Genomic DNA, 26,389 nt, shown 5'->3' with positions numbered 1-26,389 from the left:
GAAGTACTACACGCGCACGTTGTTTTCTACCCGATCCGCCCCCTTCTGTCTTCTCAATGGCCCAAATAGGTAGCCAGACTAGGTTGTAATCTCTGGGGTGCGGCAAGCAAGCAAGCATCAAGGGGCAATCATAATTCTGGGGCCATGATGCTTGCTTGCTTGGTCGCTCGCCCGCCAGTCTGGTCTGGAAGCGGCCCAGCCTGGGACTCAGACCGTCAGTCTATCATTCCAGTGTCTTGCCCAACCAGTCCTCCTCTCTCTCTCTCTCTCTCTCTCTCTCCCCCTCCCCTCTTCTCTACGGAGTACAAACTATACCCCCCCCCCCCCCCCCCAAGCCCGGCCGTTTACTTCACACATACCTTCCGACGTAGCGGTACTTCTGAGCATAAACCTTGCATCGCCCAGGGATTTCCCTTCCGCCTGGGTTCTCCAAGCCCAGCCCATTGACGAACAACCCCGTCCCCGAGTCGAGTCTCCAAGCCTTAAGCTATATACAGAACGGCAACCGCATCACACAGCACCTCCACGCTCTGTTCTGCTCAAGCCCACACACCACTCACCTCGAGAAACAACACTCGGCTCTTCTTTCAAATACAGAACGTGCCCGCCATCCTCTCTCTTTTTCCGCCTCACGACAACTTCATTCCTAATATATCCTTACTTGCTTAGCCTTGCCTTTTGCTTCGATACTTCGTCCAGACGTTACCGTATCCCGTACCTATCGAGAGCTCTGCCGCCAAACCCCCCGCGTACTTGTTCGACTGTACCACTTGCGGATTCCCGCCGCCGCCGCCGCCACTCCATCTATTATCCTGTCTTCGGCCTCGACTTACACCCGGAGACCCGTTAAACAACGTCCGCAGCCCCTCCGGCTTCCTCGGCAACGCACCTCGGGAGAGAAACATGTGCAACTACACTCAGGTGCGTGTTTCGCGAGCTCGAATCTCGCAGCGACGAGGACGCCCGAAAGGCTGACATGTCCCCCCTTCGCAATCTCCAGAGAGAATTCAGTTGCAACCACGTCCGCTGGATCGTGTCCCGCTGGTGCCCACTCTACGCTCGCACACAACGCCGCTGCCCTCCTCATGTTACCCACTGCGAGTACAGGTACGTCTCCGATATTGCTTTTCGTCCCCCTTCCCACGCCTCCACATATATGCAGATCACCCGGGTGTAAGCCAGCCAGCTGGTTTCTCGCTTCGCTTTTTGACACACAATCTCGTACACGGCAGAGTGAACACGAGCTGACGCATGTCGATAGGGGAAATGAAGTCTGCGGTATGTTTTTTTTATCTTCTCTTTTTTCTATCACCCTGCCTAGACAGTATGCCCACTCTGAACATCCCGTTCCGTCCTGTCGCGCACATCACATCACCAATTAGGGACAGACAGGGGTGTCCGTCTGTCTTCTGTTGCCATGGAAGAGCGCGCGGTCCCCCCCCTCCCCCCACCCACCACCCCCTTCACCGTCTACCCAGCTCCCAAGCACCTGGAATTGGGGCGGACATGGGTGGTGGGCAGCAAGTCTGTGGTGACCAAGTGTCGCCATGTCCCCGTGGCAGCTGAGGCGGACGGGGATGCACCCGTGCCGTGGCGGATGATGCGGTTATGCCTAATTCCACAAGGAGGAGAAACATGGACTGACACGGTCATATCACAGGAGAATGCAAGCCCACAGCACCCATCGTCTGGGAGAGCATGATTAGGCGCAACAACGCGCCTGTCCGCCTATAGCTCGCTCCCAACGAGGGGGAACTCGCTCGCAGGGCGCGCGCAGATCCCGGCGGCTGCACGCCACTTTTCATCACATATCGTATTCCATCGCTGCCGTCCTCGTTAACCTCCTCCGGTCTCTCGGGACAAGCATGTCCGGAGACGCCATCTCGTCCGAATTTTCGCCCTTGATTACCTTACCGTTCTGCCTGCTACAGTAGGCTTCTTTAATGAGCCCGGAGATTGGGCAAGGGGGTGTGCACACCTTTTCACGTACAGCACTCTCGAAAGCCATGGTTGAAAGGAGGGGGGGGAGAGGGGAAGCATGGCCGCCACACAGGTCGACCACGCACCACCACCAACACTACCGGATTCCTTGGCTGCGGAACGACCTAAATCTAGCTCTTTCGACCAAGCTGCATCGCACTAGCGCAGCGTTCCGAGAGCTCGACTGGACCGGCGCTATCGCTAGTTTCGAGACTTGTTAGGAATGATACGTCGACGCCACGCCGGCCCAAGAGAGAGAAAGGAAATGAAGAACCGAAACACCAGAAACCCGACATTTTTGAGACATCAGGGTCTCAACCACGCTGATCCCGCATGGCATGGCCTCCCGGGCTCTGTGGCTGATTATGACAAGAGGAGGGAGACTCGGAAGTCGGGGTTTCAGAACGCGCGCGAAAAAAGAGAAGAAAAAAAAAAAGAATAATAAAAATCATTCGAGGGTAGGGGGAGGTTGCAGGGCCCTGCACCTCGACAACAGCGTTTTTTTTTCTTCTTCTTTTTTTCCCCCCCTGATAAGAGGGGGGTTTTTCCCTTTGCGTCGCGGACACACAGCATTGCGGAAGGGAACATGAATATTTCACACGGCGCAGCGGCGGGAACCAAGCATCTCGATTTCCCACAGGAGGGTGGGAAACAAACATACAAACGGACAAAGCGGATCGACATTTTGCAACAGCGTCCCAGGCGGATGGGGAACGGAAACGGTGTCGCGAACCATGCAACTCTATAATTCGGGCGGCTATGCCGAACGCCGTGCCGGGCCAAGGCCCGAAGGAAGTTGGAAAAGGGGGCGCGGGGGGGTTCAAGTAACCACCGTCACCTACTGTCCTCTCCATCACGCCTCTGGCACATGTGCCGACGGCTACTCATCTCTCGTTTCTCCTCTATTGGTCTGCGGCTAGCCGGCATGGCCCGCGTCTTGCCCGGCGAGGCTTTAGACCATTCTCCCGGCCACCACCGTCACCATTATCTTACGCAAGGCCAACGTCGCCATCACATACAGAGACGTTTGTCGATCCTCAACAGTTTATCGTTTGTACATTGGGGGAGCCTGCGGCATTTCCAACAGGCCAAGATTTGTGTTTTTGCTCATACTATGTCACTTTCTATGTTTTATTCATCCCTCAAAAAAAAAGGGATGACTGTTTTGAAACGGGCGACGGGGGGAGGAGAGGCGCCGGACAACTGGAGTTTTGGAAGGGTTGGGAGTTCGCAAGAGTTGCCTACGGGTTGACCATGCTGGAAATGTCACGGAGCTTTTTTGGGGAGCTTTTTTTTGTTTTTGCCAAGATTTGTTTTTCTGTCAACTTGTTTTATGCATATGCTCTGTGGCGTTTGCTCCTGTTCCTCACCCCTTCTTCGTCTTCACAAAACCCAAGCCGGGGGGGCGGATGGGAAGGCAAACACTTTCCGTTACTTATCCGAGAACATGTATTCTTATTATTCATGTTGGTAGACAGCACAGTATGAATGGCGCAGTGGTGCCGACCCAGGCGGGGGGGAAAAAAAAGTAGAAAAGAGATTTTTTTCAAAATATAATTTGTACATACATATGCATGCTTTGCTTTCCCCCTCCCCATCCCCCACCTTCGCCTTTGTCAGTTTGGGTTCGTGACTTTTTCTCGTGGAAGTTTGCGCAGAAACAGCCCTTGCCCGCCTTGCCTTTCTCTTCTTCTTCTTCTTCTCTCCTCAGACTTGAGGGGCTGCTTAGAGTTCGTTCGGCGGGCTCCGCGATGGCATTCTCTGTCGCGCTCGGCACACAAACACAATGGATGCCACAGGTCGCCTGGTGATTCGCAAGTGTAGTGCAGCGCAGTGCAGCGCAGCAGCAGATGCCGGCATTCTGCATCGTTTAGAGCACCTTGCCCGGTATGGTTTGGTTTGGTCTAGCCTGACACGCTATGCGCACACATACACACCCGCATGCACACATGAGCCCCTCCGTCCTCTCCCCTGCGGTTCTGGCCAATCCGTTAGATGGGATGACCACCAGAGACGAGATGCTCTCTCTTACAAGAGCGAGCTAGGTAGGCAACAGGGGCCCCTCGATATACTGGTTCTCAACACTACGTAACGTGTAGCAGGACCAACTAGCTTAGCTATAAAATGCTGCAGCGTATGGGCGAAGCAGAATCAGTGTGCTGATCATGTGCGGTGAACATGAGGGATGAGAGGAAGCAGGGGAGGAGGGCTCTGGACAGGGAAGTGTTGAGGGGTGGTTGTGTTAATCGACCACTCATTCACACGTCACAGGGTTGTTGCTCGACAGACTAGCCCATGCAACTGGCGATGTATGGGATAGGACCGAGGTAGCAGGGGGGGGGGGGGGGCAGGGAGGGGGGACAGTTGGCAGACAAGCAGTGGTAGCAGCAGCGGCAGCAGCAGCAGCAGTAATAACAGATTGAGGGTGCGAGAAGGATTGACCGGTGAAGAGGCAGTGCAATGTGCTGTTGTCATCCTCGTTGGGCGCTGTATTACGACGAGACCGGCCACGACGCGCGGTTGAAAGACTAAGTTGGGTTGGATTTATCTGGGGACATAGGATAAGTGACAACGTGGTGTGATATCGGGCATCTCTGTGCACGTCGGGCTGGGTCACTGGCCGGCTGACTGAGCCGCATGGTGATAACCGGTTGGCGCCGGCCTTCGTCGTCGAAAGTCGTGGGATTGCCAATAGTCCGGCTGTGTTGCTGAGATGGACGCCAAAATCACTCATCCACTCAGTCGCGCGCGCGAGAGCTGACTGCACGGCCCATTGGAACCATCTTCTTACGGGGCCCGGTGCTGCCCAGCAATTACTGATGCCAAGCGAACTACAGGTAAGGGAAAGAAGACGAGAATATGCCATGTGTTCGGTGAAGTACTAGGTGAAGACCACGGTGTGAGGCGAGTCCGGAACGGGCAAGGATCCCCCCAGGGCGATAGGAAAAGGAACCCCCCCTCACCTCAAGAAAGCATCAAGCGGGTGCTGCCGTGGGGTAGAGCTACCCTGGTTAGATAATTAGGGAGAGGAATGAGTTGAGGAGGGAACGAGACCCGAGCCTCTCGGTCTGATTGGAGACCCCCGAGCAAGACCACGAGAACCCCTGTGCGGGCTGGCTTACGCTTGGGGTCCCAACTCTCGCATAGTTTGAAAGAGGTCCCGCATATTTTGAAGGCCGCTCGACGGTAATGCCGTGTCTTGGAATGGAAGAGCCAAACCTTGTCTAACGTGGGAGGAACAGGATAGAGAACCAGCGAGAGAAAGAGAGAGAGAGAGAGAGAGAGAGAGAGAGAGAGAGAGAGAGAGAGAGAGAGGGTGGCTACCGGTAGTGCTGTCTAGCGTCTTACCTCTGGGGGAGGGGGGCAGACGGTCATCTGAAGTGGCTGCGCCGTCAATGATGGGCATGAGCCCGGCGGATTGACAGCAACGTCGACGGACGACGATTTGCGTGCGACAGGGACGTACGTCTCGCCGTGGGATGTAAGTGATGAGGGGGGGGTGAGTGGGTGCTTGTGAGCTGGGATGACTATGTACCGTACTACTAGAGGGCTCCTCTTACTTGTCCAGGTACTCGCGGATGACGAACACGCATACAGATGATGACAATGAGGGTTTGCTTTGTTGGCACTCGGGATACCGCCGTACATCATCATCGCCATCATCATCGCATCGGCCGAGGCAGGTTGGGCACTGTCCATCCCGAGCGGAAGTCGAGAGGACACACACACATACGACCGGGTCGAGAACATCTGGGCGGCGCGGCGGTACATTCGAGTCACGGCGGCGTCAGGCACGGCGGAGTGTTCATTGGCGTGTGCCTTTCGGGCGCTCGCCGGGGCGAAGACGCCCGCGCCCAAGGCGTTGCGCGCGCACCTTGCCTTGACGATGCAGGGCGTTCGCGGGGCGGTCGATGATGTCTGGCTCAGGGCCGAGACACATCGCTCGTTGCGTGATGCGAGCAAGTGAGACGCAGGCGGCGGCGTCCTACATGATTCGCAACCTAATACCGGTGTGTAGGCTCGGCGGCGTGTAAGACACGACGAGCCCGCCCTGCTTTTCTTCTCTCCAACCACGATCAATGGGCGCCAACACGCCCTCTAGGCTTTGCCACCGCTTCAATTTTTTTTTTTTAGTTTGGGCATCGTTTAGGGACCGAGAATCAGCAATTTGTTCAGCCGAAAATCCCCGTGCCATATCGCGCGCCCTGTCGCTCCTAGCTGGTTTAAGCCAAGCGACATTTGTGCGTACGGGGGGTCCTGGACAGTCCGCGATGGTCGGTCGGCGGTGCATTTAGGTCCGGCGTCGTGGCCCCAGCCAGGCTGTTCATGTGGTATTGGTAATACAGCTTAGCCTGACTGCAGCAACGAGCCCATCATTTCACCACCGCCCAACTTGGGTGACCGGTGAGGCTGTGGATACCAGCTTTCGCCCGCTACTGGTCTGATATCAAGCTGGTCACAGGCGTCTCCCCCCCCTCCTCTCTCTCTCTCTCTCTCTCTCTCCACAATGGCCAGGTCCCGTTGGCCAAATAGCGTGGCAGCTGGTGCTGTTTCTCCTGTCAACGCGAAGAGACGGACCACCTCTTTCTGTCGCGCCTCGGCCGTCATTGGACGTCCCCGTCGGAGGGGGGGGGGGGGGAGGGGGAGACCAGGGTGACACGTCTTGGTAGGGCTGTGGCCTGTCGAATTCGAGAAATTGCATTCGCTCCGGATTTGCGGTGCATTGTACGAATACGTCTCTCTAAGCAACAAGGTGGTCGGTCTAGCTTTCGGCGCACATGAGCTTGCGTCGTAGTGCATGATGCCCTAGAGGAGAGCGACCTGCCGACGAGACAGATGCTGCATACTTTTTCTTCCGGTCTCTCTGAGGTTGAATTCAGTTCTGGTGGGACCCGGGAACTCGACTTCCATCGGGTGAGACTGGTTTGACTTTGGCCGCGCCGAAGCTGTTCCCAGACTTTCCAAACCATACTCCCCTTTCTTACAGGTACATACATGGTCAAGCAATTAGTTTAGACGCAGCTGCATGGAGCTATGGCCCATTCGCTGCAACCGTTGCATCGACCTACAGACCATGTTGCAGCGGTAGGCCCGGCCCCATGTACTGCGCAGTGTACGGTCCGTGAGATGAGGTGGCCGGGGGAGGAGGTAGGGTCTGACATGAGTAAACTCGTCATTCTCTTGTTGGGAATCTCTCTCGCAAGCAAAGTTCCAAAGTCACAACCTGTCGGCTCAGGAGAAACCCGCGCCCTCGTCAAGGATGCTTGCTGCCCCCCTCCGGACTCATCCGGACCTGGCCATGGGAACTGGGAACTTTGTACGTGACTCGATCGAGATCAAGAGAGCTGGGTGTGCAGCAGACGAAGGAACCTCGAGAAGTCCAAAGTGCTTCCCCCCCCCCCCATGCCCGTGGCCTTGTCTGTCACATCTCACCTCCCCCCAAATGATCTACTGGCTGCTTATCTGCCGCACCAACGTCCGCTAAAGACCTTCTCGAAGGGTGAACCCCGACGATGGATTGGCCGTCTCCGAGCGCCCCCGATTGCTGAAGATAATGCCAACAAGATGGCTGACCAGCAACCGATATCATTGCGTTACTTTATTGCGATAACGGCGTAGGATACATGCAGTTAGTCTCGCCGGCCGGCCGTAGTATCGGCAATCTAAGCAAGAGGTTGTGGATTTTCCAAACCCCCCCCCTTGTTTTTGCTTTGCTAGCGTAGTGTAGTACGTGCCGGTACGCGATGGCCGCGGATACTTCTCGTTGAAACCGCGTTCAGGCTTGCCCATCACCTGATTAGCTTCAGCTGCGCCGTCGAGGTCAAACTGCATCCTCGCGCCATGCGGTGGGCAACTTTTCTGCCCCTATTTGTTCACCTAAGGGCCCCTTCCCCAGCACACTGTATGTACATGCACGAATACCTTGAAACGGAAAAGCCCGGTTGCAACCAGCTCGATACAAGACATGATGGGCAAACCCTTACAGACCGCTCCCCAAGCAAGGGATCTGTTGACACTGCGGACATTGTTTTCCCAAGACAGGACAACCCAGAATGATCGTTGCACCGACGGTCAATCGGCTCCCTGTACGATAAGGACCGCGCCGGGCTTCCTCAAAAGACTGTTGTACCCGGTCACGCAACCAACCCACTGCCTCCTCGGCTAACAACAACAGCAACAAGCCCTTGCAAGCGTCAGATATCTAACTTGCCATCTTGGCGGAGAAGGCGTGGTTTTTCGGGCGAGCCGCTAAGAGCCGCCCGGAGAGCAAGTCCGTTCTGTGGGCGTAGCCGCTACGTGTACGGCCTGTCCGAAAGACGCTCCGGCATTCCGCCTCTTTCTGGACACCGAACCAGTATTATCACCAACGGCCATGACGAATCATATTCCTCGAGGGGACCAAGCCTGGGGCCCCATGTCGCCATCATTGCCGGCATTTGTCCACTCACGACCTGCTTCTGCTGGTATGATCGCCGACGAGCCTGTGTCGCTAGCGGTCAACTTGACACTGCTTCGGTGGGCCATCGTCATAAGAACCACATTTGGAGGCTTTTGTTCTTTTTTTCTTTTTCTTGGTTCGCTAGCGGGCTGGCGTGTTCCCGTCACCTGGAGCTACACCGAGCCCTCACTTGTCTGCATCTGACCCACCGTTGTTGATCTTCTGTCAATGTTTGCTTGCACTCCGCAACATCCAGCCTCGTCTAGCCAGTCGCTCAACGGCTGCGTTCCACTGTTCAGACCCATAAGTTTGCAAAACGGCGCAGATCGCCCACAGTCTGACGTGCCAGTGATATGATTGCCAGGTTCTGGCTGGAGTGCCCCCCTTCAGGTGTGCCACGATAGAGGAATGGGCCATGCTTTGAGCCCGCTTATACCATGCCACAGAGATAACCGATTGGTGCTGGGACCAGCCCACACTTTTCCCAAACACTCGGTCTGCCAGGCCGTTGGACTCGCTTACTCCTTAGTGCTAAAGTAGGCGAGGCATTGCCCGGGGCAAGCCGTCAGAGAGACTGACAGCTATCATTCCATGATTGTCTTGTGGTGCGATCGACGTCAAACCCGCGCAGCCGGCCGTCACCTGAACGTCTGACGTCTATTTTTGACCTCGCATCAACGTCAACAGGCTTCGATCACGCAGCGATGCCGGATTAAGCAGGATCGCTCGAAACCCCTGTCGTGGCCGCCGAGTGCTGTCCGCGGTTTGCGGTGGTAAAAATACGCATCACAGAGCCCGTCAAGTACCCAGGGCGTTCTCAATGAAACCCCATTGTCCATGAATTTGCCTCTAATGGCCAGGTTGTAAGTCGTAGAGAATGCTGTCACTGTCAAGGAGAGCATCTTGTTGGGCCGGCACCGAAGGTGTTCATAAAATGTGCTTGAGCAGACCGGTCTCCGTCGGTCCTCGACGTGCCAGGTTCAAGATAAAGCGGCTGCTGATCATTGTCACCTCTACAAGGGCCACTCTTCCATCGGGAAAAATTAAAGGTCTGACTGACGGGTTGGCGAGGCATAATGACAAGGATAACGGGCTATTGTCTTGTTTCTCCATGATGCCGATTGTCTGGCACTTGCCGCAAGTCTGCTTTGGGGTGTAAATGGCCTCGCTTGTTGGCTACTTGACGATGCTCGGACTCGTGCGCTGCCCTGGCAATATGTCATTGGGTGGGAATAAAATCAGAATGGCGTGGTTTCACGATTCAGTGGAAAATCGGTTCACGCATATCTTCAAGGATTATCAAGCGGACGACAATATGAGTCAAGACAAACATGCGCCCTCGGCATTGGCAGTGAAGATCTCACAAACAAGTATGCTGATTGATATTCCTTACTGCGTCTCGTCGCCCCCAGCCGCGACACACCGAATTGTTGCATGACAATAGGCGTTTGCTCCCTTGAAAAGGCATAATATATGGTTCTCTGGCCGTCTCACCGAATCTTCATTTCTGTATCACTTTGTCCTTCGGCAGCAGCACCTGACACTCGCTTGCATGGCTCCAGTCAGTTTGTCCTCTCCCATAGCTATGATAACAATGCCCCAGGCGGATTTGTCCTCTGCCTCTATTGTACAAGTAAAACCTTTGACTTGCAGCGTACGCCGCATGTGGTCTTCGGTACTATAATGTTTCAGTACGATAGCGCCACTTTGAACCATGCTGGCAACAGTCCTATAGTGAACCGTATAATAATACTGTAGCTACCTCGACGTTAACGCATGTTGCGCGCCATGCATCCTGTAACTTGGTCGCGCTTCCCGACGACGGCCTCCCCTTGCGGACCGCCTTGACCTTCGGAAAAGTCCAGGCGCTGATAGTAAATGTAAGGGCTTTGTTTGCCCCAAAACGGCTCGATGTCTTGCAGCTGCCAGAACCGTTGCAACGGCCCTCGTACGACTCGGAATCCCCGTTTACCCCACCAGCGAGGCACCACGAACACCATGCTCACGGTGCCGATCTTGACTCTGTTACAGGGGCTCATCCAGGAAGGGCCAGGCCGATCCGGACGAGATAAACACAAATCTCTCCCCTGTTAACTACCCAGCAAACCATCCCCGCAAACACCTCGCAGACACTATTGCTCATGTGACGAGCTCTGGCGCGGCCCAACGTGGGTGTTGGGCGTCAGGCCCACCATTCATTCAGTTGTCCAAGCATTTCACTTCGTGGGTCTCCTCTCACCGGCCGGCTCCGGGAAATTGCCCATGCGCAACTGGTCGCGGCGTCTCAAGGTGGCGTCGTGAGAGACCGTGCAATCCATACATTCGTCTTTCTGATCGCGCCTTCTCGCGCGCCTGAGAAGAAGGGACAGGGGTGACTAATATATGCTCTACATTGTTGACTTCAATCTCCCACAAGCGAGTCGCCACGTCCACGAAGCCGCGGCCCAGAATCCCTGAGGGGGCAGATAAGGGGGGATTCATGTAAGCATTTTGGACGGTAAGAGTCTGGATTCCGGCTATATCACCAGTTTTCCCAGGATTCTGGAGGACGTCGGAGTATCGGCATCGGGGCCGAAGTACGAATTTTGCCTCGCCGAGCCGGACCGTTCGGCGCGGACCACACTTACAACCCGGAATGGGACGACTTCCCCTATTTCCCTCATTGCGAGCAACGGGCTTGTTCAACGAAGCGTGATTACTGTATTTTCTCTGACCGCCTGTTACTCTGGCTATCTGTATCACACCGGGAAACAAACACGATCCGAAGCCAACTCCACTTCCTGACCGAGGTGGTACGAACGAACTTGGTGTGTGAGATGGCCAAACCCTTGGAAGTTTGCGCGGTCAGAGCGGGTGCCATTCATCTCACATTCTTGGAACCAAGACATCACATGCCCAAGTCCCATGAATGTTACAAGCAAGCACCGCTGTGCCCTGCATTATGACTATCTGTTAAGCAGTCACAAGGAGCATTGCTTAACCACGAAAGCAACTAGTGGGTCAAAGTGCTTGCCTCAAGTCAAGCTGCAAGAAAGTATTCAGTACAAGTTGAATCATCATGCTTGGAGGTCCATGGTCCATTGGCGGGGCTTGTAACATGGTAAGGTCCTTCAGCCTCTTGCTTCCTGACGCGGTTTGTTTTCTTCGTAGGACGTCGGGGGGATTCATGGACGGAAATCTTGCTGGACTCATGCCTACTCAGCAGCTCAATTGCGTCGCAGCGCAAATCTGATTGATGATTACTATCTTCCTTTTGTGACATGTTTGACACAAACAGCGCCAAATGCGTTTGGTTTCTCCTGCGTGGTTTATGCAGACTTGATGCGTGGTAGGTATCTGCGCTGTCATTTGTATCAGAACTTCTTCCCATTCGTTATGTCGTTGTATACGCCAAGTTGCCCGTTACAGGGTGTGCTCCAACACAACGCCCAGAATATGATTATATCAACATCGAGGAACCAACGATGAAAAGCAGAACAGCCAAAATAATGATAAATGATAGTTTCAAGTTCATCTGAAAAGGTGCGCTCATTGGTGTAGGTGGGGGTCTGCTAAATGATTGCTATTCCCGGCCCATCGAGTCGACCCCGCCGATTAGCAACCAACGACGCGACGATGCAACCACCAAGACAAGTGATGGAGATCTCGGCTACTGTCCACATCTAGTACCTATCAAAGGGTGCGCATCGGCTATGGAGGCCAAGTCTACATCCTCTTGGCGGACACATGCTGGTTGGACCGGCTTCCAGGACCTTGGGTCGCAAGTCTCTTATGAGGCGGCCTTACGTGCCTGGGTATTTGTCAGTTCGAGCAAACAAATGATGACATGAAACGGGCGTTTGGAAGTCTTGGCGACCCACGGCGTATCAGTTGGGCTTTCACGACGACTTTGCCAGCTTTCCAAGGCGTCTTATCCATACCGCTTACGGTCAATGGACTCGGCTTTGGTTTGCCGAGGTTTCGAGCCAAGAACTCTCTATTACCAGGTCGTCTTTTGCATTATTTGGAATTCCAACATCGCGTTTAGTTTGTCAGATATCGCACTTTCGGCGCTTAGCAAATAACATAGCCGCACACATGCAATCACGCTTAGCGGTGTCCATTCGATCTGCTGCAGCACCATGCCAAGCTCATCGCAGACTGCACAGATCACGGAAATGGAATCATCCCCGTATAATAATAGATATGCAGAGTAGTCTATGTTTGGCGGAAATATAGCAAACTTGGCCACCAACATTAGCCGGCGATGGTTTCAGGTACTCTTCATAGCCTGTCAACAAAAGACTAGCAAAGCAAAACCAATCACAACTCCAACAACGCAGCGCCTGGATATCCAAGAAAAGAAGCTGCTCCGTTGCTAAAAGCCACATATGCTTGAAAGGAGTGAAATTATCAACTAAATGGCGATAAGAATCAGAAGGCGTGGCTATAAAAAACGCCACCAGTAAGGGGAGCAGCAGGCAGACGTATCACATAGTACACAGTGGGAGAAGGCAACCCGGCACCCTGGTTGAGTTCATGATATTGTGCATACAGTCTGTCGATAACTGGTTCCCAAAGACCCTAGCAATAACTGAACAGTTTTACCAATGTGAATTGTGAATGGTTGTTTAAGCTTGATTTGACCAGCACAAGAAACTCTTAGGCATGTTCGATATAGGCTCGGAAGTCGGTGGAAGTTGGGTATTATAGTATTAATGGAACAAGGTGCGGAAATCCGACCAAGAGTAACTAATAGACAGCGGGAATCACCTAGTTGTGTGCTGGTCGGAGGATATAAGGGTTAGCAGCTTGGGGAGACGGATAGAGAATTAACAACACACTTTTGACATAACTTTTTCTGACCTATCTTTCCCCTACTTACACATAGGGTCTTTCTACAATTTAACTTTTATTGTCATAACACAACAATCTTAGGAGCATTCACTCCTTTGACTGCGTTAGGCCTTGCCCTGATTAAGGTGACTACAAGTCTGGATAAAAGCAGTTCTTTTAGCCGATTAAGGGAAGCATCTTGTGTTGCCTTAGTAGGTGTTAGTGTTTCTGTATAGATTACTGCGCCGTATAGTTTTGCTGTCTACCTATACGTTCTCATCACTGCTGAAGTAGTTAAGCCACTAGTTAGTAGCGGTGTTCAGAGAATCCATACATACCACTTGAATCACGAAGGTTAATAGTTACATACTGCAAGCTCTATAGAAAAGCGGGTGTATTACAGCAAGGCTGCCTTGCTGGAGAAGACAATTTAAGATTAAAAGGCGGCTTTGTATGCCACAACGAGTTCATAAGTACACGTGAGGGTAGCTCCCAGTAAAGCCTAGTTATAGCTATGAGTTGGCCCGTAATGCGTCTAGTTCCATGCCCAACTGCAGCGGGAGAACTGCTTACATTTATACATATGGTGTTAAAGACGTTAACGACCACGTTTATTGCGGTATTGGCCACCCTGGTAGTCGAACAACTCCGCTCTCATATGGTTCCCACGCTATTCCTGATGCCGTCTCTCTGTAATGTTGCCCGTAGTATGGGCCACAAGTTGAATCCGGTAGTAATGAAGACGATTAATATCAGCGACTTTGAGGAAGCAAGAATTTGGACAAGGCTAGTTGCGGAAACCCTTGAGGGGGCGGTTTAGAGTTGACTATAACCATACGGAATGCAGTATCCAATGTGATTTACAGTTACATATACTCAGAAACGGTCGATATTTATGTGTAGACGAATATGTCTCTTTCTGCTGCAGAGATGTTAATAGACGAACTGGTTGGCCAATGGTCGTAGTTAAGAATTTCGATACGTTGGCGCAAGGCGTCCAGGAACCGGACGAGAGGTCCCCAAGTCACCAGCTGGGCGGCGTTCTGTTAAATTAGACGAACGATGTCGTCGTGAATCTTGCGCTTGAACATTTGCCAAGCAATGTGACCCTGGTCTCCGGGAAGAAGACGGGGATTCTGGCGCCAATCCTCGCAACAAGTTAGCAGGCGTTTCCCTAGCGGAATCAAGGCGCATACCGTGCGACAGACAGGCATCTCCGAAGGGCGACGCAGGATCTGGGTGATTCGCTGAGACCAGATCGAGCGACGAGCGTTGATCAGTGACTCGTGGTTTCGGAACTCATCCTGGATGGGTTCAAATCCAGGATGCCCTAGGCGCTGGCCCTACCTATTGACAACTAAAGGGCCTGGCAGAGCGTATGCTGGGCGATACCCATGATACCCATCAACCTCTAGGCAGGAGATAAATACACCGATTCCTGCGGCAAACCCCATTAATCAGGACCCATCGATCCAGAGCAATAGATGCCTAGCGATAGAAGGCCCATTCTTCTAAGGCTATCTAGGGGTTTTTCTATTGTCTAGCTGATATCCCTGCCATCTATCCATCTAACTAATAGAATGTAGATAAGACTAGTATTATAGAGGGCAGGGGATCTAATAGGCTAGTGCTAGGCTCTATAGTATTACAGTATATCTAGAGAAAGCAGCTAGGATCCTAGGCATAAGTATCTATTATTAAGTGTATAGCTACTAATAGAAGGTTCTTATACCTACTAGTTATATATAAGGGTAAGTTAGTATAGGCCTAGTACTGCAATCTATTGACGGTTCGCACCTACCAGGAGCCTCTAGGCGGTTCTTCATAGGGGAATTTCACACAGATCACGACCCAACAAGCGCGAAACGAAGATCGGATTTACTTGGAACATTTGACTTCAACTCAGCAACGGATTCCTCAGTTACCGAGCTTTCACCCTGGGCCTTTCAGCAAACAGAACAGATCTCTCCCGAAAGAGGGGAGGAGGGTTCTAGATCCCGTCGCTTTGGGCCTATAATCAGTTGATGGTGAAGGACAGCGGGTGATTCAGCCACACCTGAACTACAGAGCAGCACCGGTGAAGATAATCACGGGATTTTCTTTCCATCATCTCTGTAAGAAAGTAGTGCCAAAGACCAATAACTGCAAAATACAGTCTCCGGAATGGTTTTACCAACGATGCTCACCTCGGAGAACAATGATGAAGTACTCCAGTCTTATAAATCGATGATGAAGCTTCTGTTTTCTCATTATAACATAGAGAACGTCAACTATACCGAGGAAGCCAGAAATGAAGAGGAGGTGGAGGAGCGTATCTGGCGCAGCGGAGCTGGCTGGCTAGGCTGGTCTGCTTATGCTGCTATCGAATATATGCTTGAGCGTATTCCACCAGGTAAGGTGCCCTTGTTTCCATCGGCGGCAAGAAACACTTCCAAATTGGGGACCATTACCGCGCGTGACTTTTTGCGCTTCTCCATCGCTCGCATGCTGGAGCTGTTTCCCGAAGTCGCGGAGACCAAGGCCCTCAAGCAGAACCTGCAGGAGCCTCCCGTTATCTCCGGTCCACCCGAGCTCGGGCTCGACTCTGAACAGATGCTTAACATGCGTCGCTATTGGTCATGCTTCATCTTCTCCCTGCAGTTGTACCTGGACATCAGAAACATTATGGACTACAGGTTAAAGACGCCCGCCAACGACTGCAGGTCACCGCAAGAACGGCCATTGAGAACATGAAGAAGGCCATAAAATCGTGCGACAAAGTCTGGGATTCGGAATGGAGGGATACGAACGAGCACAACATTGAAGTCATCCAACACTACGCCTTGAGCGACTTGATGTACGAGAACAAAACGCTGAGAGCAAAGAGCATGGGCGTAACCGAGAAACTTTCCGGATATGTAATATGACACCGAGCCCGTCTGGCCTAGTCTATTGAATTTTCGCATAAAGGTAGACATGACTGTGCTGAGCATACGCTTGCTCACACGCACGCCCTCTCCTCTGTGGACAGGCATTCTGCGCCGGGTTAAGGGTTAGGGTTGCCTGCCTGGCCGGAGATGGACAGTTTCCCAGGTGTGTTTGGTACTGAGCTTCTCGGCTCCCATGTTACCGAGGATCTCAAGGCGGCCGACATCCTGGTCAAAGTAGCACAATGCTGGACGGTACGCGTTCTCACGTCTGAGTGAAACTGCTTGAAAAGATACACCGCGTGACGGCCTTCTGGCTCAGATACGGTGAGCGGTCGTGCAACTGGCAAACGCGACAGGACACGAAGTATATCTTGGACATCGCCCGGATTCACTTCGGTCTCTCACTCGACTCAAGACAGAATCCCTTCGGCATTCCGCGGGAGAGGACGCCCTTCAAATCAGCGTTATCTTGCGATGGCCAAAAACGCATGAGATGATCCGCCAGGTCCGTATGATGGGCAACATGCGGCACGTCGAGGTACTCGAGATCCTCGATCAGACCGTCGAGACCATGACCAAGAAGGAGTTCACGGTGGATTACTTCAAGCTGGATTGGGAGGTGCAGACTTTCGTTGAGAGACTAAGAATGTCGATGTTTGACGCATGTTTACTGAGCTCCCCGGAGGATGGTGTCGACAAATTCATCGAAAAGCCCGGTGCCACCGAGCTTCTTGGCCTAGCGATTGAAAAGGCCTTTCTCGCCACCGCTCATCAGCTGTTTGTTTCAAGGATGGCTAACCCCCCCGGAAGAGAAATAGGACGATAGCTGGTCGGAAACTGACGAGTCGGGTAGCAATGACCCACTGAAATGAGGCGGATAGTATACAAGCTGGACATGTGCCGCGGCAGCAGAAGGGTATTAGAATAATACTGGTTGACTGGGATCAATAAGTGCGTGATCTTGATAAAACTAGTTGTTGCCTCACACCTGAACTCCAGTTGCGAGTTAAACGGTAGACGATCAACAAGCCTTGTTCATGTGACATTATATGTCTACAGCTCTACTAATTGATATGAAAATTAGAGGTATTAAATATGTTGTTATTACTCTCAGAGCCGATCAGTCAAAACTCAACAGCTTAGGAAGGCCTCGGCAACTATGTTTGGTTAGTTATCCACAGTTCATGATGAAACGTCTGTAGGGCATACCGAAATAGAGCCAGCTAAAGAGGAACTATGTTCGTTTCCGTTGTGTTCATCTTTGCCTGTGCAAGTGAAATCCTATTTCGATCCATGTCGTAGACGGCGTACACTGCCTGAAGGAATGGTGCCCCAAGACTTGTGAATTCGACCTCCCTCGAGCCAATAATCTGCGGCATACTGCACTGGCCAGCCGCGCCACCCTTCCCCTGGAGGGGAACCATGAGAACACTGAATGGCACGCTCATCTTGACAGTGTCCTGGTTGAAACCAAGGACGAGGCTCATACTGTCGCCCCAGCTACAGGGTACCGGGTTGAGCAAAGTCACATCGCCGTCTCTCCGAGTACCAATACGGAGCGCTCTTGCCATCCTCGTGACCACCTCGGGGGACAGATCTAATGCCGGATTGCCTGTATCCAAGAGAGCTGGAATAGGCTGGGGGACAAAGTTGGTCGCTTGTGCAGGGGCACCGGTGCCTGCTTGTCCGCTTACTGACATTGAGCTGAAGCTTACCAGAAGGTGCCCAAACTTGCCATTTGCATCCCGGACCAGAGGCATTTCCTGGAGTTTGCCGTCAAACTTGGCAGTATCAATGCCGCCAAAAGTGATCGATCCGTCCGAACCCCCTAATTTGGAAAGCGTTAGACCTAGAGCTATAATTGTCGTTTCTGGGTGGTTTTGGCAGAGATTAGGTATTTCTTACTAAAGTCGTTGAGGTATATGCCGAAGGCATTTCTGCTGATGACCCCTGCTTCCTTCATACGGGCCGGGACGTTCACATACCGCTTAGCTGTTCCTTCGTTTCCCATTGGCCCAATACCGAAGACAGAAAAGGACGGCGTATTCGGCGGGATGTACCCAGTCTCCATCAGACCGATCTGGGCGGCCGATACCTGGGCACCCCCAAGGGTTAACGTTTCTTTGACCATCGGCCCTTTGTAGGACTCCCCGGTACCGAAACTGGTATCGAGAGCCTGGCCGGTCACTCTCTCGGCCCCCTCAGATTGCCTAGGGTCGAAAGATCCAAGTACGAGTCCGGTTTTGCTCCTGGTGCACTGCTGTTCTGGGCTTTTGCAGACGGTACTGCCGGTCTCCGCGGCGATCAGGTCGCTGCTGCCGGTGTCAAGAACCATCCGAACGATCTGAGGAGGGTTTCCGATGCCCACGTCGACGAGGGGGACGACTCCCGTGGCGTCACTGTTGTAGTGCATAATGGGCAACTGAACTACTCCAGCTGCCCCTTTGGCCGTCTTCGCCAGTCCATTACCTGCGGGTGCAGAGAGACAATGAGAGGAAAGCAGCGCGCCAACAAGCAGCGCCAATAAGCGTTGAAAACGCAACATTGGAGTGAGTTAAGAGCAGTGAGTTGAACATTCAGGTTTTCACCGAATACATAAGTTGGCTGTTGGGGACATGGCCGTTATAAACTGACAGAAAATCATACACAAACAAATACGTACATATGTCATTGAAACAGGGTATTCCTAGCTATGTCGAAGCTTAGATACATATCCAGACATGACACCCTGGGCACATAACTCCGCGCAAAGGTTCGTTTGAAACAAAGTTGATTTTTAGTTTGCTTGCTACGGTTGGACAAAAGGAAGTTGCGTGTCCGAACCGTTCGTTCCTACTACTACTCGCCCCCTGGTGACAGCCAACCAAGGACATACGAATCATTGAGGACATAAGACGGTTCTTTCCATCAAACGCCATCATAATGGAACAACCCTGAAGAAGTTTAAATAGATTACAGATGGTCTCCAATAGTCAGATCTTTGTGCTCTGGTTCTGTCCTGGCTCAAGGGTTTCTTACCCGACTTGGCATAAGGCTAAAAGTTGTACTTGTTATTGAAACGAGTCAAACTGCCGCGTCATGATCTCAGATGGCTGCAGTTGTAAACGAGGGCTGAAACATAAGTTCTTGACTATGGAATAGATCTAATACTGACGGCTATCGAGATTGCTTTAGCTACCTTGATCCCGGGTTCTGGTCTGAAGGTTGTCCTCATCGTACATGAGCCGATGTTTGGCACTGGGTCCACAACGATGGCAAGCGGGTGGCGTTTGCGGTGAACAAGGTTTGCCGTCTCACGCGCTTGTCTCACGCGCTTGTTACATCTGGTTGCGACGGTACGCTTCAGAAGAACTTACGGCGGGCCGAGGTCTTGGCATGGAGTGGTGCCTACGCGTGTTAGTTGCGTTGCAAAACTCTAAAGCACGCTGCTGCGTCTACAACAAGCCATTAGATTAATTGCCAACAAGAATCTCGCCGAAAGACAGGAGAGAGATTGATCAACAGCTAAGATATGGGCGAATTGTATGAGAGACGACTAACAGATTGGAACATACTGTCGTATGGTATCTCTCATGAAATTGAGCAGCTCTGTCCCTATGCAACCTTGAGCTGTCCGCTATGGACCAAAGCGAACCACAATAAGCATCGTTTTTCAACACACAACTGCATGTGGCGTTTACACCAAAACGACTGAAAAACGACTATTTATACCGTCCTAGATGCCGAGTCAGCAGTATGCGTAGTTTGGTGTGGGATGTTGTGGCAATTTGCGTCATGCTGCCACGTAACTCTTTCCATTAGCGTCTCGGCACCTCAGAATATAAACAGTAAGGCTAATGTCATGGCAGTTGGTTTCTGTACGTCGTAGTGGCGACAGAAAAACCTCTCTGTGGCGGTTCGAACACTCCCTCGCCTGACACATTTGTAAGTGGAAGAGGCCCTCGGGACCGGATTTCGGTTGATAGCAGACCTACTCTCCCCAACCGTAACTAACGCCATGAAGACAATCCCGTCATTCAAAAGACTTCATGCAAAGCCTCTCGCCTTTGGATACATCTCGGCTGCATCCGTGCAGGAAAACCAGTGTCCAGCTACCGCAGCTTCAGTAGAGGGTAATTGATGCCGCATGCTCTGGGCCGTGCGATGAAAATTAAGGCAAGAAAACCCAGTGCTGGATTGTAGAAACAATGGGCTTACTCCGAACAGTGATACATGATGGCATGCCAGCTAAGGCACGGATCCAATGGGTCGACCTACAGTCGAGTAACGGTCCTCTGTCCGTTACAGACCGTGTTTTACGATAATATGAGCAGCTCACGAGGAACTCGGATCCCCAGGTGAGAATCAGCATATAGACCACAGGGTGCTGACCATGTAAAGAACAGGTTGGTGCATCAATTGACGGCCCGGTCGTCCGCAGCGGCCACGCCGTCCCCATCACGGACCTCCTAGGCATCCACATGGTTGGCTTCGACTCGGACACGTTCATATTTGACAAGGACGGCAAGGACAAGAACCTGATCTCGCGTCTAACGGGATCTTCACCTGAGTGCGGGGCGATATCACAACAAGAAATCGTGAATCAGGTTGTCGATCCAGGTTCTAGACAGGTACATAGGCGCGGGCGATAACGAAGGCCGCCAGCTGACGGCAGCGGACCTCGTCGACATGAAAACAACTAGAGCGTCAATTACGGTGCCCGGTTTGCCGACTACCTTCACATACGCGTCTATGGTGTGGCCATCGTAGGCGTTCTTGTTGCCGAGACACAGCCGTGTCCTTACGATGCGAAGCCAAAATTACACGCTAAAGGAAACGCGAACACTCATCCTGTTCCTAGGATGGCTTCGAGGCTCAGAGAATCCCAATCAAGATTCGATGTGGCTTCTGGTCACAAGGCACGGAGCTTGGCTTTCACCGGACAGTGAAGGATTTAATCGATGCGACAGAGTAGCCAAGGCAATGGAGGGAAGATGCAACGCAGGCTCGGTACATTCAAGTGACGGAGGGGCGCGTTGATCGCACGTGGTGTAACTAAAACGATGATAGACGGTGGAAGTATTTACTCCTACTTTTATGGCTCAGTGATTCCACCAGAGATACCCACTGAAAGTTTAAGAGAATAAACAAACTGCCCATGCAAACCGGTTCTCGTCCCTTTCTTTGCGATTCCACGAATTGATTGATTCTAGTACGGTAGCACAGAGTTCATGCTCCGTGTTCGTCTGTTGGGAGAGAAAGGTAAAAGGTGTCTCCATCTAACCAAAGCTCGGCCAAATGCAGAAGATACCATGTCCCAGCACAGATCATCAAGCGGATCATGCCTGTGCATTCTAGTGCTGGTGAGAAGCTTATATTAGTAAACCTTTGTCGAGCAATGAACAATGTACTCCCTCTCATCTCTTCACTACCCGGCACCTCACGCCAAAGTTCAACGTCACCGGTAGAGATATAAAACGCCCCCCACCCCGAGGACATACAACGTTGCCAGCCCTGGCACTGATAAGTTGGTGGGAAATACTAACACCACCTGAGTCATAGGTGCCTATCCAAGCATCGCGTCATGTCCGATCCACGATTAACGTTATGAATTGACGGGAGTGGACCGATAGACGTATTTAGAGCCAAACGATGCGGCTCCGTAAATGTACAAAGTTTCGGTTTGGATTGAGATTGTTATTTACCAAGTTCAACGCCACGCCCCGAAGAGACCGGCATCAACGGTCCCCGATCAACGTCCCTAAAAGGCAGTGGCTATGACATATATATATATATATCCAAGAAGGAGAAAACGGCTGGAGTCTCACAGCTCCTCATCACAGAAACCAGAACGACGGGCTCCTTTCAGCTGGCGCTCACGGGGACCGTCAGGCCGTCGAGGTCCTTGTTCACGACGTCGTTCCAGCCGTCGGCAGCGGTACCGCTGACGAGGTAGGACTTGCCGCCGGCGTCGCCCTTGAAGACCCAGTTGAGCCACTGGACCGCGGCCTTGGCGTAGGCCCCGCCGTTGACCTCGCCGTAAGTGCCACCGTGGCCGACGCGGTTGAGGTTACCCTTCCAGGCGGGGGTCCCGGCCGGGAGGTTGCTGTAGTCGCGCTCGCCCTGAATGAAGCAGTCAGCTCCGGGTGGCCCGGTTGTCATCGCGGCAGATATCTCTGCACTTACGTTGGGGTAGGCGATGTCGTTGGGCCCGCCGAGGGCGATGATGATGGGCTTCCGGATCTGCCTCGCCTGGTCGTAGTTGCTGAGCAGTCCAGAGTTGAAGATGCCGATGGACGACACGCGGTTGTCGTTGATGAAGTTGTACGCCTCGGTGCCGCCACAGCTGTAGCCCGCAGTCATGATCTGCTTGGCGTTGACCTTGCCGGCGAAAGCCCCCTTTCCGCCAGCAGCGGCCCAGTCGACGGCCTCCTTCATCTGCGCAGCGGTGGTGCTGCCCGACTTACCAGGCGTGCCTTGAGAAATAACGAGATAGCCGTAGGACGCAATCTGCTTGAGATAGTTTTGGGCTGACGTGCCGTCGGCGGAGCATGCGCCGTTTCCCCAGATGAAGACGGGCATCAGGCCCGGATCGCCTGATCCAGGGCTGTAAATGGTATGGCTGGGGAGGGAAGAATCGACACTGTAAGCCTAGAGTCCACAGTCAGTTGAAAGGTCTCTGCCAAGCTTGAGAATGACGCTCTCGCACTCCTGGTGCAAAGGGGCCATCGCCGTTCTGGGCTATGACCCACGATGCGAAGGTCAACAGACCAAGGTGGAAAGATGGCTTCATTGTGATAGTAAGTCGACAGTGCGGCGGAGTTGAGAACGATGGGTGTGTCGCAGCCATTCAAGAATGAAGGGCATGCGGTCTATTATAACTTGCAGTTACCTTCCAAATGTCACCTTTATACAGAATCACCGGTGTTGTTGCTGGCGCAGCACTCGATCGAGGAGACCGAGTTCTTGCCGCGCAATCTATCCGGAGAAGCGATACGAAATGAGACGAGGGCGGCCAATCTCGTAGAAGCCCACGTGAAGCCAAGGAAACATACAATTTAGCCATTTTTGAAAAGAAACCCTTCCTCGGTTATACGACTGCTGCACCCCCGCACAGCACGCAGCGATGTGGTGGTCATCGGGCTTTCAATCCGCAGTTGGCCGAATCAAGTAGAAACGTTGCCAGGATGGGCCTGCCAGATCGGCGACGCCTTGAGTTACGGGAGCAGTGAATTAGCTTGAGATATGCCGCCATTGGAGGCGTGTTTGTCGTATACGGGTCTCTCGGGCGTGTGGAAGCCCGCCAAGAGACGTGAGGGTCACTCGGCAAGATGTAACCTGCTCAGTCCAGCCCGTCGAAGCAACGCCGGGCCCGATACAAGGCACAGAAAACAAGACGGTAACAACTTGCATTGCATCTGCCGAAGTGCGAACAGACACATCACCTCCTGCATGCATTGCAACGCATCCAAGGTGATCGATCCTGTGATACCGGTTGCCTTTCTGAACGGTCCACCAGTAGAGACCGCTTCTCACCACCTCGAGCCGTTTGGGCGGGTGGATGGACGGACAGAGAGCCCCCGACAGTCAACTGCCGATGATGAAACAGAGCTCCTGGTCGTGTTTACATGAGGGGAAGTCTAGAGGCTGGCCCATCCATCCGATCTGTTTACCAAGATCGCTCAGTAGGGTGTGGGGTACATGAGCGGGTGGCGATCCCTGCCTTTCGTCGCAACCTGCTTGCTTTCCGGATGAACTTATCCAGTCCTGGACATCCGCAGTCCTTCGTTGCCAGATGCCTCGGCCGAGTATGTTACAATGATGAACCATTTCGTTGCTGTATCGACGAGTGGGGATTGACCACCTTTGCCAAGCTGCACAAAGCAACACATCCATTTCATCTCAATTCCCGCCGTGATTGTTGGCATTTCCAACTTGGCACTCTCACACGCACATGCGAGCTTTCGGCCCTGGACATGGAAACTAGAGCCACGCATCACAATCAAATGATCATGCATGGAAAGAGTGATTAGTTGCATGGCCTCGCGGTCCTGCACAGAAAGAACAAGCGGGGGCTCAACGCCCCCCGGCCGTCTCTCAACCAAAAGAAACGCCCGAACTCCTCGCATGCCAAGGGCTGTTACGGATACATCAGCACCATTTCTAGGCAACAGATTCATTTATAGCCCCATTGAGATCATGTTTGACAGATATTAGCATGCCAAGGTCCTCGAGACCAAAGCATACCGCAGGCAAGTTGGCCACCTGGATAGACCATCAGAAGAGCGTCTTGTAAGGTGGTATCTTGTTCATTTCGCCAAACCTTCTCTGCCCACCAACCTCAGGCCTACCGCTACGGCCATCTACCTAAACGAGACAAAAAGAGGATGGCCGCCAGGCAGGCAAAGCACCTTAGTCATCGTACAACTCCTCCTCCTCCTCCTCGTCGTACCCCCCCCTCGACGGCTGCCGTCGCTGTCGCTATCGTCGCGCTCGTGATAGTGGCGGTGGTCCTCGGACCCAGACGACGAGCGCCGTTCAAAATCGCGTTCGTGGTCGGAATCGGAGTCTATACGAGTGTTAGTTGGGATCCCGCACGTCAGCAGAGAACAAGAGCCGAAACTGGGGGGGTGATATCCATACCTAGGGCGTTGGCGAGGAGGGCGCCTCCTAGGGCGCCAACCGCGAGGCCGCCTGCCACGCCGAGCAGCATGTTCCCACTGCCGCTCTTCTTCTTCTTCTTTTTCTTCTCCTCCTCCTCGCCGCCGTATCCCTGCTGGTAAGACTGGCCGTAGTGTTGCTGCGGATGAGGCTGGCCGTATTGTTGGCCATGTGATTGACCGTAGGGTTGGGACTGCTCGTAGCCGTGTTGTTGCTGGCCCTGTCCATATTGCTGGCTGGCGTAGTATCCCGCACCAGCACCAGCAGCTGCGCCGGCGTACGCCCCATATCCCGGCTGAGGGGAATGTCCTCCATACCCGGGCTGGGGTGAGTATCCCGGCTGTGGAGAGTGTGCACCATACCTCGGCCCCTCCCCGTGCGCGCCGTATCCTGGCGACATTGGCGGAGGCGACACCACGGGCGAAGGGGCGGCGGGCGGCTCCCACTGCGAAACGCCAGTGGCCTGTTCGACGTAGAACCACCGCCCGCTGTGCTCGTCAAAGCGCTTCGACCAACCCGCGGGAAGCCGCGGTGACGGCGGTCGTCCATGCCCGGGTGACGGGGGCCGGCCGTAGTAGGACTGCTGCTGCTGCTGCTGCGGATACGGACTCGACGGCGACCCGCCCGCGTCTCCGTACCGCCCGGGATGAGGCGTGGGATACTGGGGCTGCGAACCGTAGGCGCCAACGGCCGCTCCTGCGGCGACGCCGGCGGCCATGGAGGACATGGCGGTGCCCTCGGAGACCGGGTCGGAGTAGGCGGAGCGGGCGGGGTCACTGGAGCCGAAAGCGGCGGGGTGTTTGCGCCTGTACTCGTCGGCTCCGTTCTGAGGGCCGCCCGGGTAGCCCGAGGGCGGGCGGCCGTCGTAGCCGTCGCGGGAGCCATGGTCAGTGTAGCCGTAGTCTTTGTGGCCTGTGGTCGGGCGGTCAGGTCAGGGTTCGCGATGAGGGTAGCGGGGGAGACGGCAGCATCTTGTTTGTCCCTTACTAACCTGGGTTGATGATGTCGGGGTCGTCGGGGATGCTGAAATTGCCGAGCTGCGACGCCAGCTTGGCCACGTCAAAGTTGCCGAAAAACGACATGAGGGCTGGAGTGATTGATGGCTGCCGATGCCCTTTCTCTCTTTTCGGTAGTGACAGTCAGTGTTTGTGGGGGAGAAGAGAAAAAAACCGTCGTCGTCGTCGTTGGTGTTGATGTTTTTTGCTGTTTTTTTTTACTTCCTTGGCGCCGCGGGGTCAAATGACGAACGAAAAGGGAAAATCGAGGGTCCATGAGGGGCAAAGGAAGATGAAATGTGCACCAACCTTGGGTCCTGCTGCCTTGGGTCTCTACCTACCTACTAGTACGTGTATAGAGCGAGCGGGATAAGATTCGTAATGGTGGCTTTCTTGGGCTGCAGACGCCACTGCATGTCAGATTGGCCCTGTGCCGTTTGGTGTTTTCATTTTGTATTTTGATTATCTTTATTTCTTTATTACCAGTCTTGTATGGATGGATCCAACGCCGCTAGAGGCGCATTACGCCTCCACGCGTTCTCGGCATGTACTAACTAACGTGCCTTGGGACGGCAATCACGGGATTCTCTTCCTCGGCGCGACTTGGCTAG

The 26,389-nt window shown here is 53.3% G+C and overlaps 10 protein-coding genes across 10 annotated transcripts; 5 read left to right on the top strand and 5 right to left on the bottom strand.

Moving 5' to 3' along the window:
- Positions 1-997: 997 nt before the first annotated feature.
- LY79DRAFT_501112 (uncharacterized protein) lies at positions 998-1,716 on the top strand (the record flags this gene model as incomplete). Its single annotated transcript, XM_060553367.1, has 2 exons — positions 998-1,130; positions 1,661-1,716. Coding segments are annotated over 2 exons (189 nt in total), but the record flags the coding sequence as incomplete, so codon positions are not given.
- A 333-nt stretch (positions 1,717-2,049) lies between these two features.
- LY79DRAFT_261676 (uncharacterized protein) lies at positions 2,050-3,034 on the bottom strand. Its single transcript, XM_060551944.1, has one exon. The coding sequence runs from the start codon at positions 2,832-2,834 to the stop codon at positions 2,295-2,297; it is 540 nt and encodes a 179-aa protein (XP_060412827.1). The 5' UTR covers positions 2,835-3,034; the 3' UTR covers positions 2,050-2,294.
- Positions 3,035-3,943: 909 nt separating this feature from the next.
- LY79DRAFT_261638 (uncharacterized protein) lies at positions 3,944-5,081 on the bottom strand. Its single transcript, XM_060551943.1, has 3 exons — positions 4,354-5,081; positions 4,013-4,107; positions 3,944-3,959 (listed from the first exon to the last, which is right to left on the bottom strand). Exons 1-2 carry the CDS (start codon positions 4,844-4,846, stop codon positions 4,094-4,096), a joined length of 507 nt encoding a protein of 168 aa, XP_060412826.1. The 5' UTR covers positions 4,847-5,081; the 3' UTR covers positions 3,944-3,959; positions 4,013-4,093.
- Positions 5,082-9,809: 4,728 nt separating this feature from the next.
- LY79DRAFT_557893 (uncharacterized protein) lies at positions 9,810-10,432 on the top strand. Its single transcript, XM_060558133.1, has one exon. The coding sequence runs from the start codon at positions 9,893-9,895 to the stop codon at positions 10,175-10,177; it is 285 nt and encodes a 94-aa protein (XP_060412825.1). The 5' UTR covers positions 9,810-9,892; the 3' UTR covers positions 10,178-10,432.
- A 4,980-nt stretch (positions 10,433-15,412) lies between these two features.
- On the top strand, positions 15,413-15,967 carry LY79DRAFT_670830 (uncharacterized protein; the record flags this gene model as incomplete). The annotated part of the gene is made up of 1 exon (XM_060563829.1): positions 15,413-15,967. One exon carries the CDS (start codon positions 15,413-15,415, stop codon positions 15,965-15,967), a length of 555 nt encoding a protein of 184 aa, XP_060412824.1.
- A 323-nt stretch (positions 15,968-16,290) lies between these two features.
- LY79DRAFT_670829 (uncharacterized protein) lies at positions 16,291-17,015 on the top strand (the record flags this gene model as incomplete). Its single annotated transcript, XM_060563828.1, has 4 exons — positions 16,291-16,377; positions 16,434-16,467; positions 16,563-16,920; positions 16,997-17,015. The coding sequence occupies 4 exons, from the start codon at positions 16,291-16,293 to the stop codon at positions 17,013-17,015; spliced, it is 498 nt and encodes a 165-aa protein (XP_060412823.1).
- A 153-nt stretch (positions 17,016-17,168) lies between these two features.
- LY79DRAFT_557891 (eukaryotic aspartyl protease) lies at positions 17,169-18,824 on the bottom strand. The gene is made up of 3 exons (XM_060558132.1): positions 18,049-18,824; positions 17,353-17,971; positions 17,169-17,300 (listed from the first exon to the last, which is right to left on the bottom strand). The coding sequence occupies exons 1-2, from the start codon at positions 18,686-18,688 to the stop codon at positions 17,367-17,369; spliced, it is 1,245 nt and encodes a 414-aa protein (XP_060412822.1). The 5' UTR covers positions 18,689-18,824; the 3' UTR covers positions 17,169-17,300; positions 17,353-17,366.
- Positions 18,825-20,603: 1,779 nt separating this feature from the next.
- Positions 20,604-21,071, top strand: LY79DRAFT_580851 (uncharacterized protein; the record flags this gene model as incomplete). The annotated part of the gene is made up of 2 exons (XM_060560143.1): positions 20,604-20,753; positions 20,826-21,071. The coding sequence occupies 2 exons, from the start codon at positions 20,604-20,606 to the stop codon at positions 21,069-21,071; spliced, it is 396 nt and encodes a 131-aa protein (XP_060412821.1).
- Positions 21,072-21,987: 916 nt separating this feature from the next.
- On the bottom strand, positions 21,988-22,915 carry LY79DRAFT_518124 (beta xylanase; the record flags this gene model as incomplete). The annotated part of the gene is made up of 3 exons (XM_060555004.1): positions 21,988-22,245; positions 22,309-22,773; positions 22,832-22,915. The coding sequence occupies 3 exons, from the start codon at positions 22,913-22,915 to the stop codon at positions 21,988-21,990; spliced, it is 807 nt and encodes a 268-aa protein (XP_060412820.1).
- A 1,478-nt stretch (positions 22,916-24,393) lies between these two features.
- Positions 24,394-26,160, bottom strand: LY79DRAFT_261499 (uncharacterized protein). Its single transcript, XM_060551942.1, has 4 exons — positions 26,088-26,160; positions 25,775-25,905; positions 24,766-25,695; positions 24,394-24,691 (listed from the first exon to the last, which is right to left on the bottom strand). The coding sequence occupies exons 2-4, from the start codon at positions 25,863-25,865 to the stop codon at positions 24,486-24,488; spliced, it is 1,227 nt and encodes a 408-aa protein (XP_060412819.1). The 5' UTR covers positions 25,866-25,905; positions 26,088-26,160; the 3' UTR covers positions 24,394-24,485.
- Positions 26,161-26,389: the final 229 nt, after the last annotated feature.

The sequence above is a fragment of the Colletotrichum navitas genome, assembly GCF_030913465.1.
Source record: "Colletotrichum navitas strain CBS 125086 chromosome Unknown LY79scaffold_41, whole genome shotgun sequence".
NCBI lineage: Eukaryota > Fungi > Ascomycota > Sordariomycetes > Glomerellales > Glomerellaceae > Colletotrichum > Colletotrichum navitas.
The sequence above is the reverse complement of the archived record's forward strand: the minus strand, read 5'-3'. Positions and strand labels throughout refer to the sequence as shown.

Coding starts and splice junctions, on each gene's coding strand:
- LY79DRAFT_261676 (XM_060551944.1), bottom strand. CDS start 2,834: ATGGAGAGGACAGTAGGTGACGGTGGTTACTTGAACCCCCCCGCGCCC.
- LY79DRAFT_261638 (XM_060551943.1), bottom strand. CDS start 4,846: ATGGCATATTCTCGTCTTCTTTCCCTTACCTGTAGTTCGCTTGGCATC.
- LY79DRAFT_557893 (XM_060558133.1), top strand. CDS start 9,893: ATGGTTCTCTGGCCGTCTCACCGAATCTTCATTTCTGTATCACTTTGT.
- LY79DRAFT_557891 (XM_060558132.1), bottom strand. CDS start 18,688: ATGTTGCGTTTTCAACGCTTATTGGCGCTGCTTGTTGGCGCGCTGCTT. Junction 17,972..18,048: donor CATATACCTCAACGACTTTA/GTAAGAAATACC, acceptor TTTCCAAATTAG/GGGGTTCGGACGGATCGATC.
- LY79DRAFT_261499 (XM_060551942.1), bottom strand. CDS start 25,865: ATGTCGTTTTTCGGCAACTTTGACGTGGCCAAGCTGGCGTCGCAGCTC. Junction 25,696..25,774: donor CCCCGACATCATCAACCCAG/GTTAGTAAGGGA, acceptor GCCCGACCACAG/GCCACAAAGACTACGGCTAC. Junction 24,692..24,765: donor CCTCCTCGCCAACGCCCTAG/GTATGGATATCA, acceptor ACACTCGTATAG/ACTCCGATTCCGACCACGAA.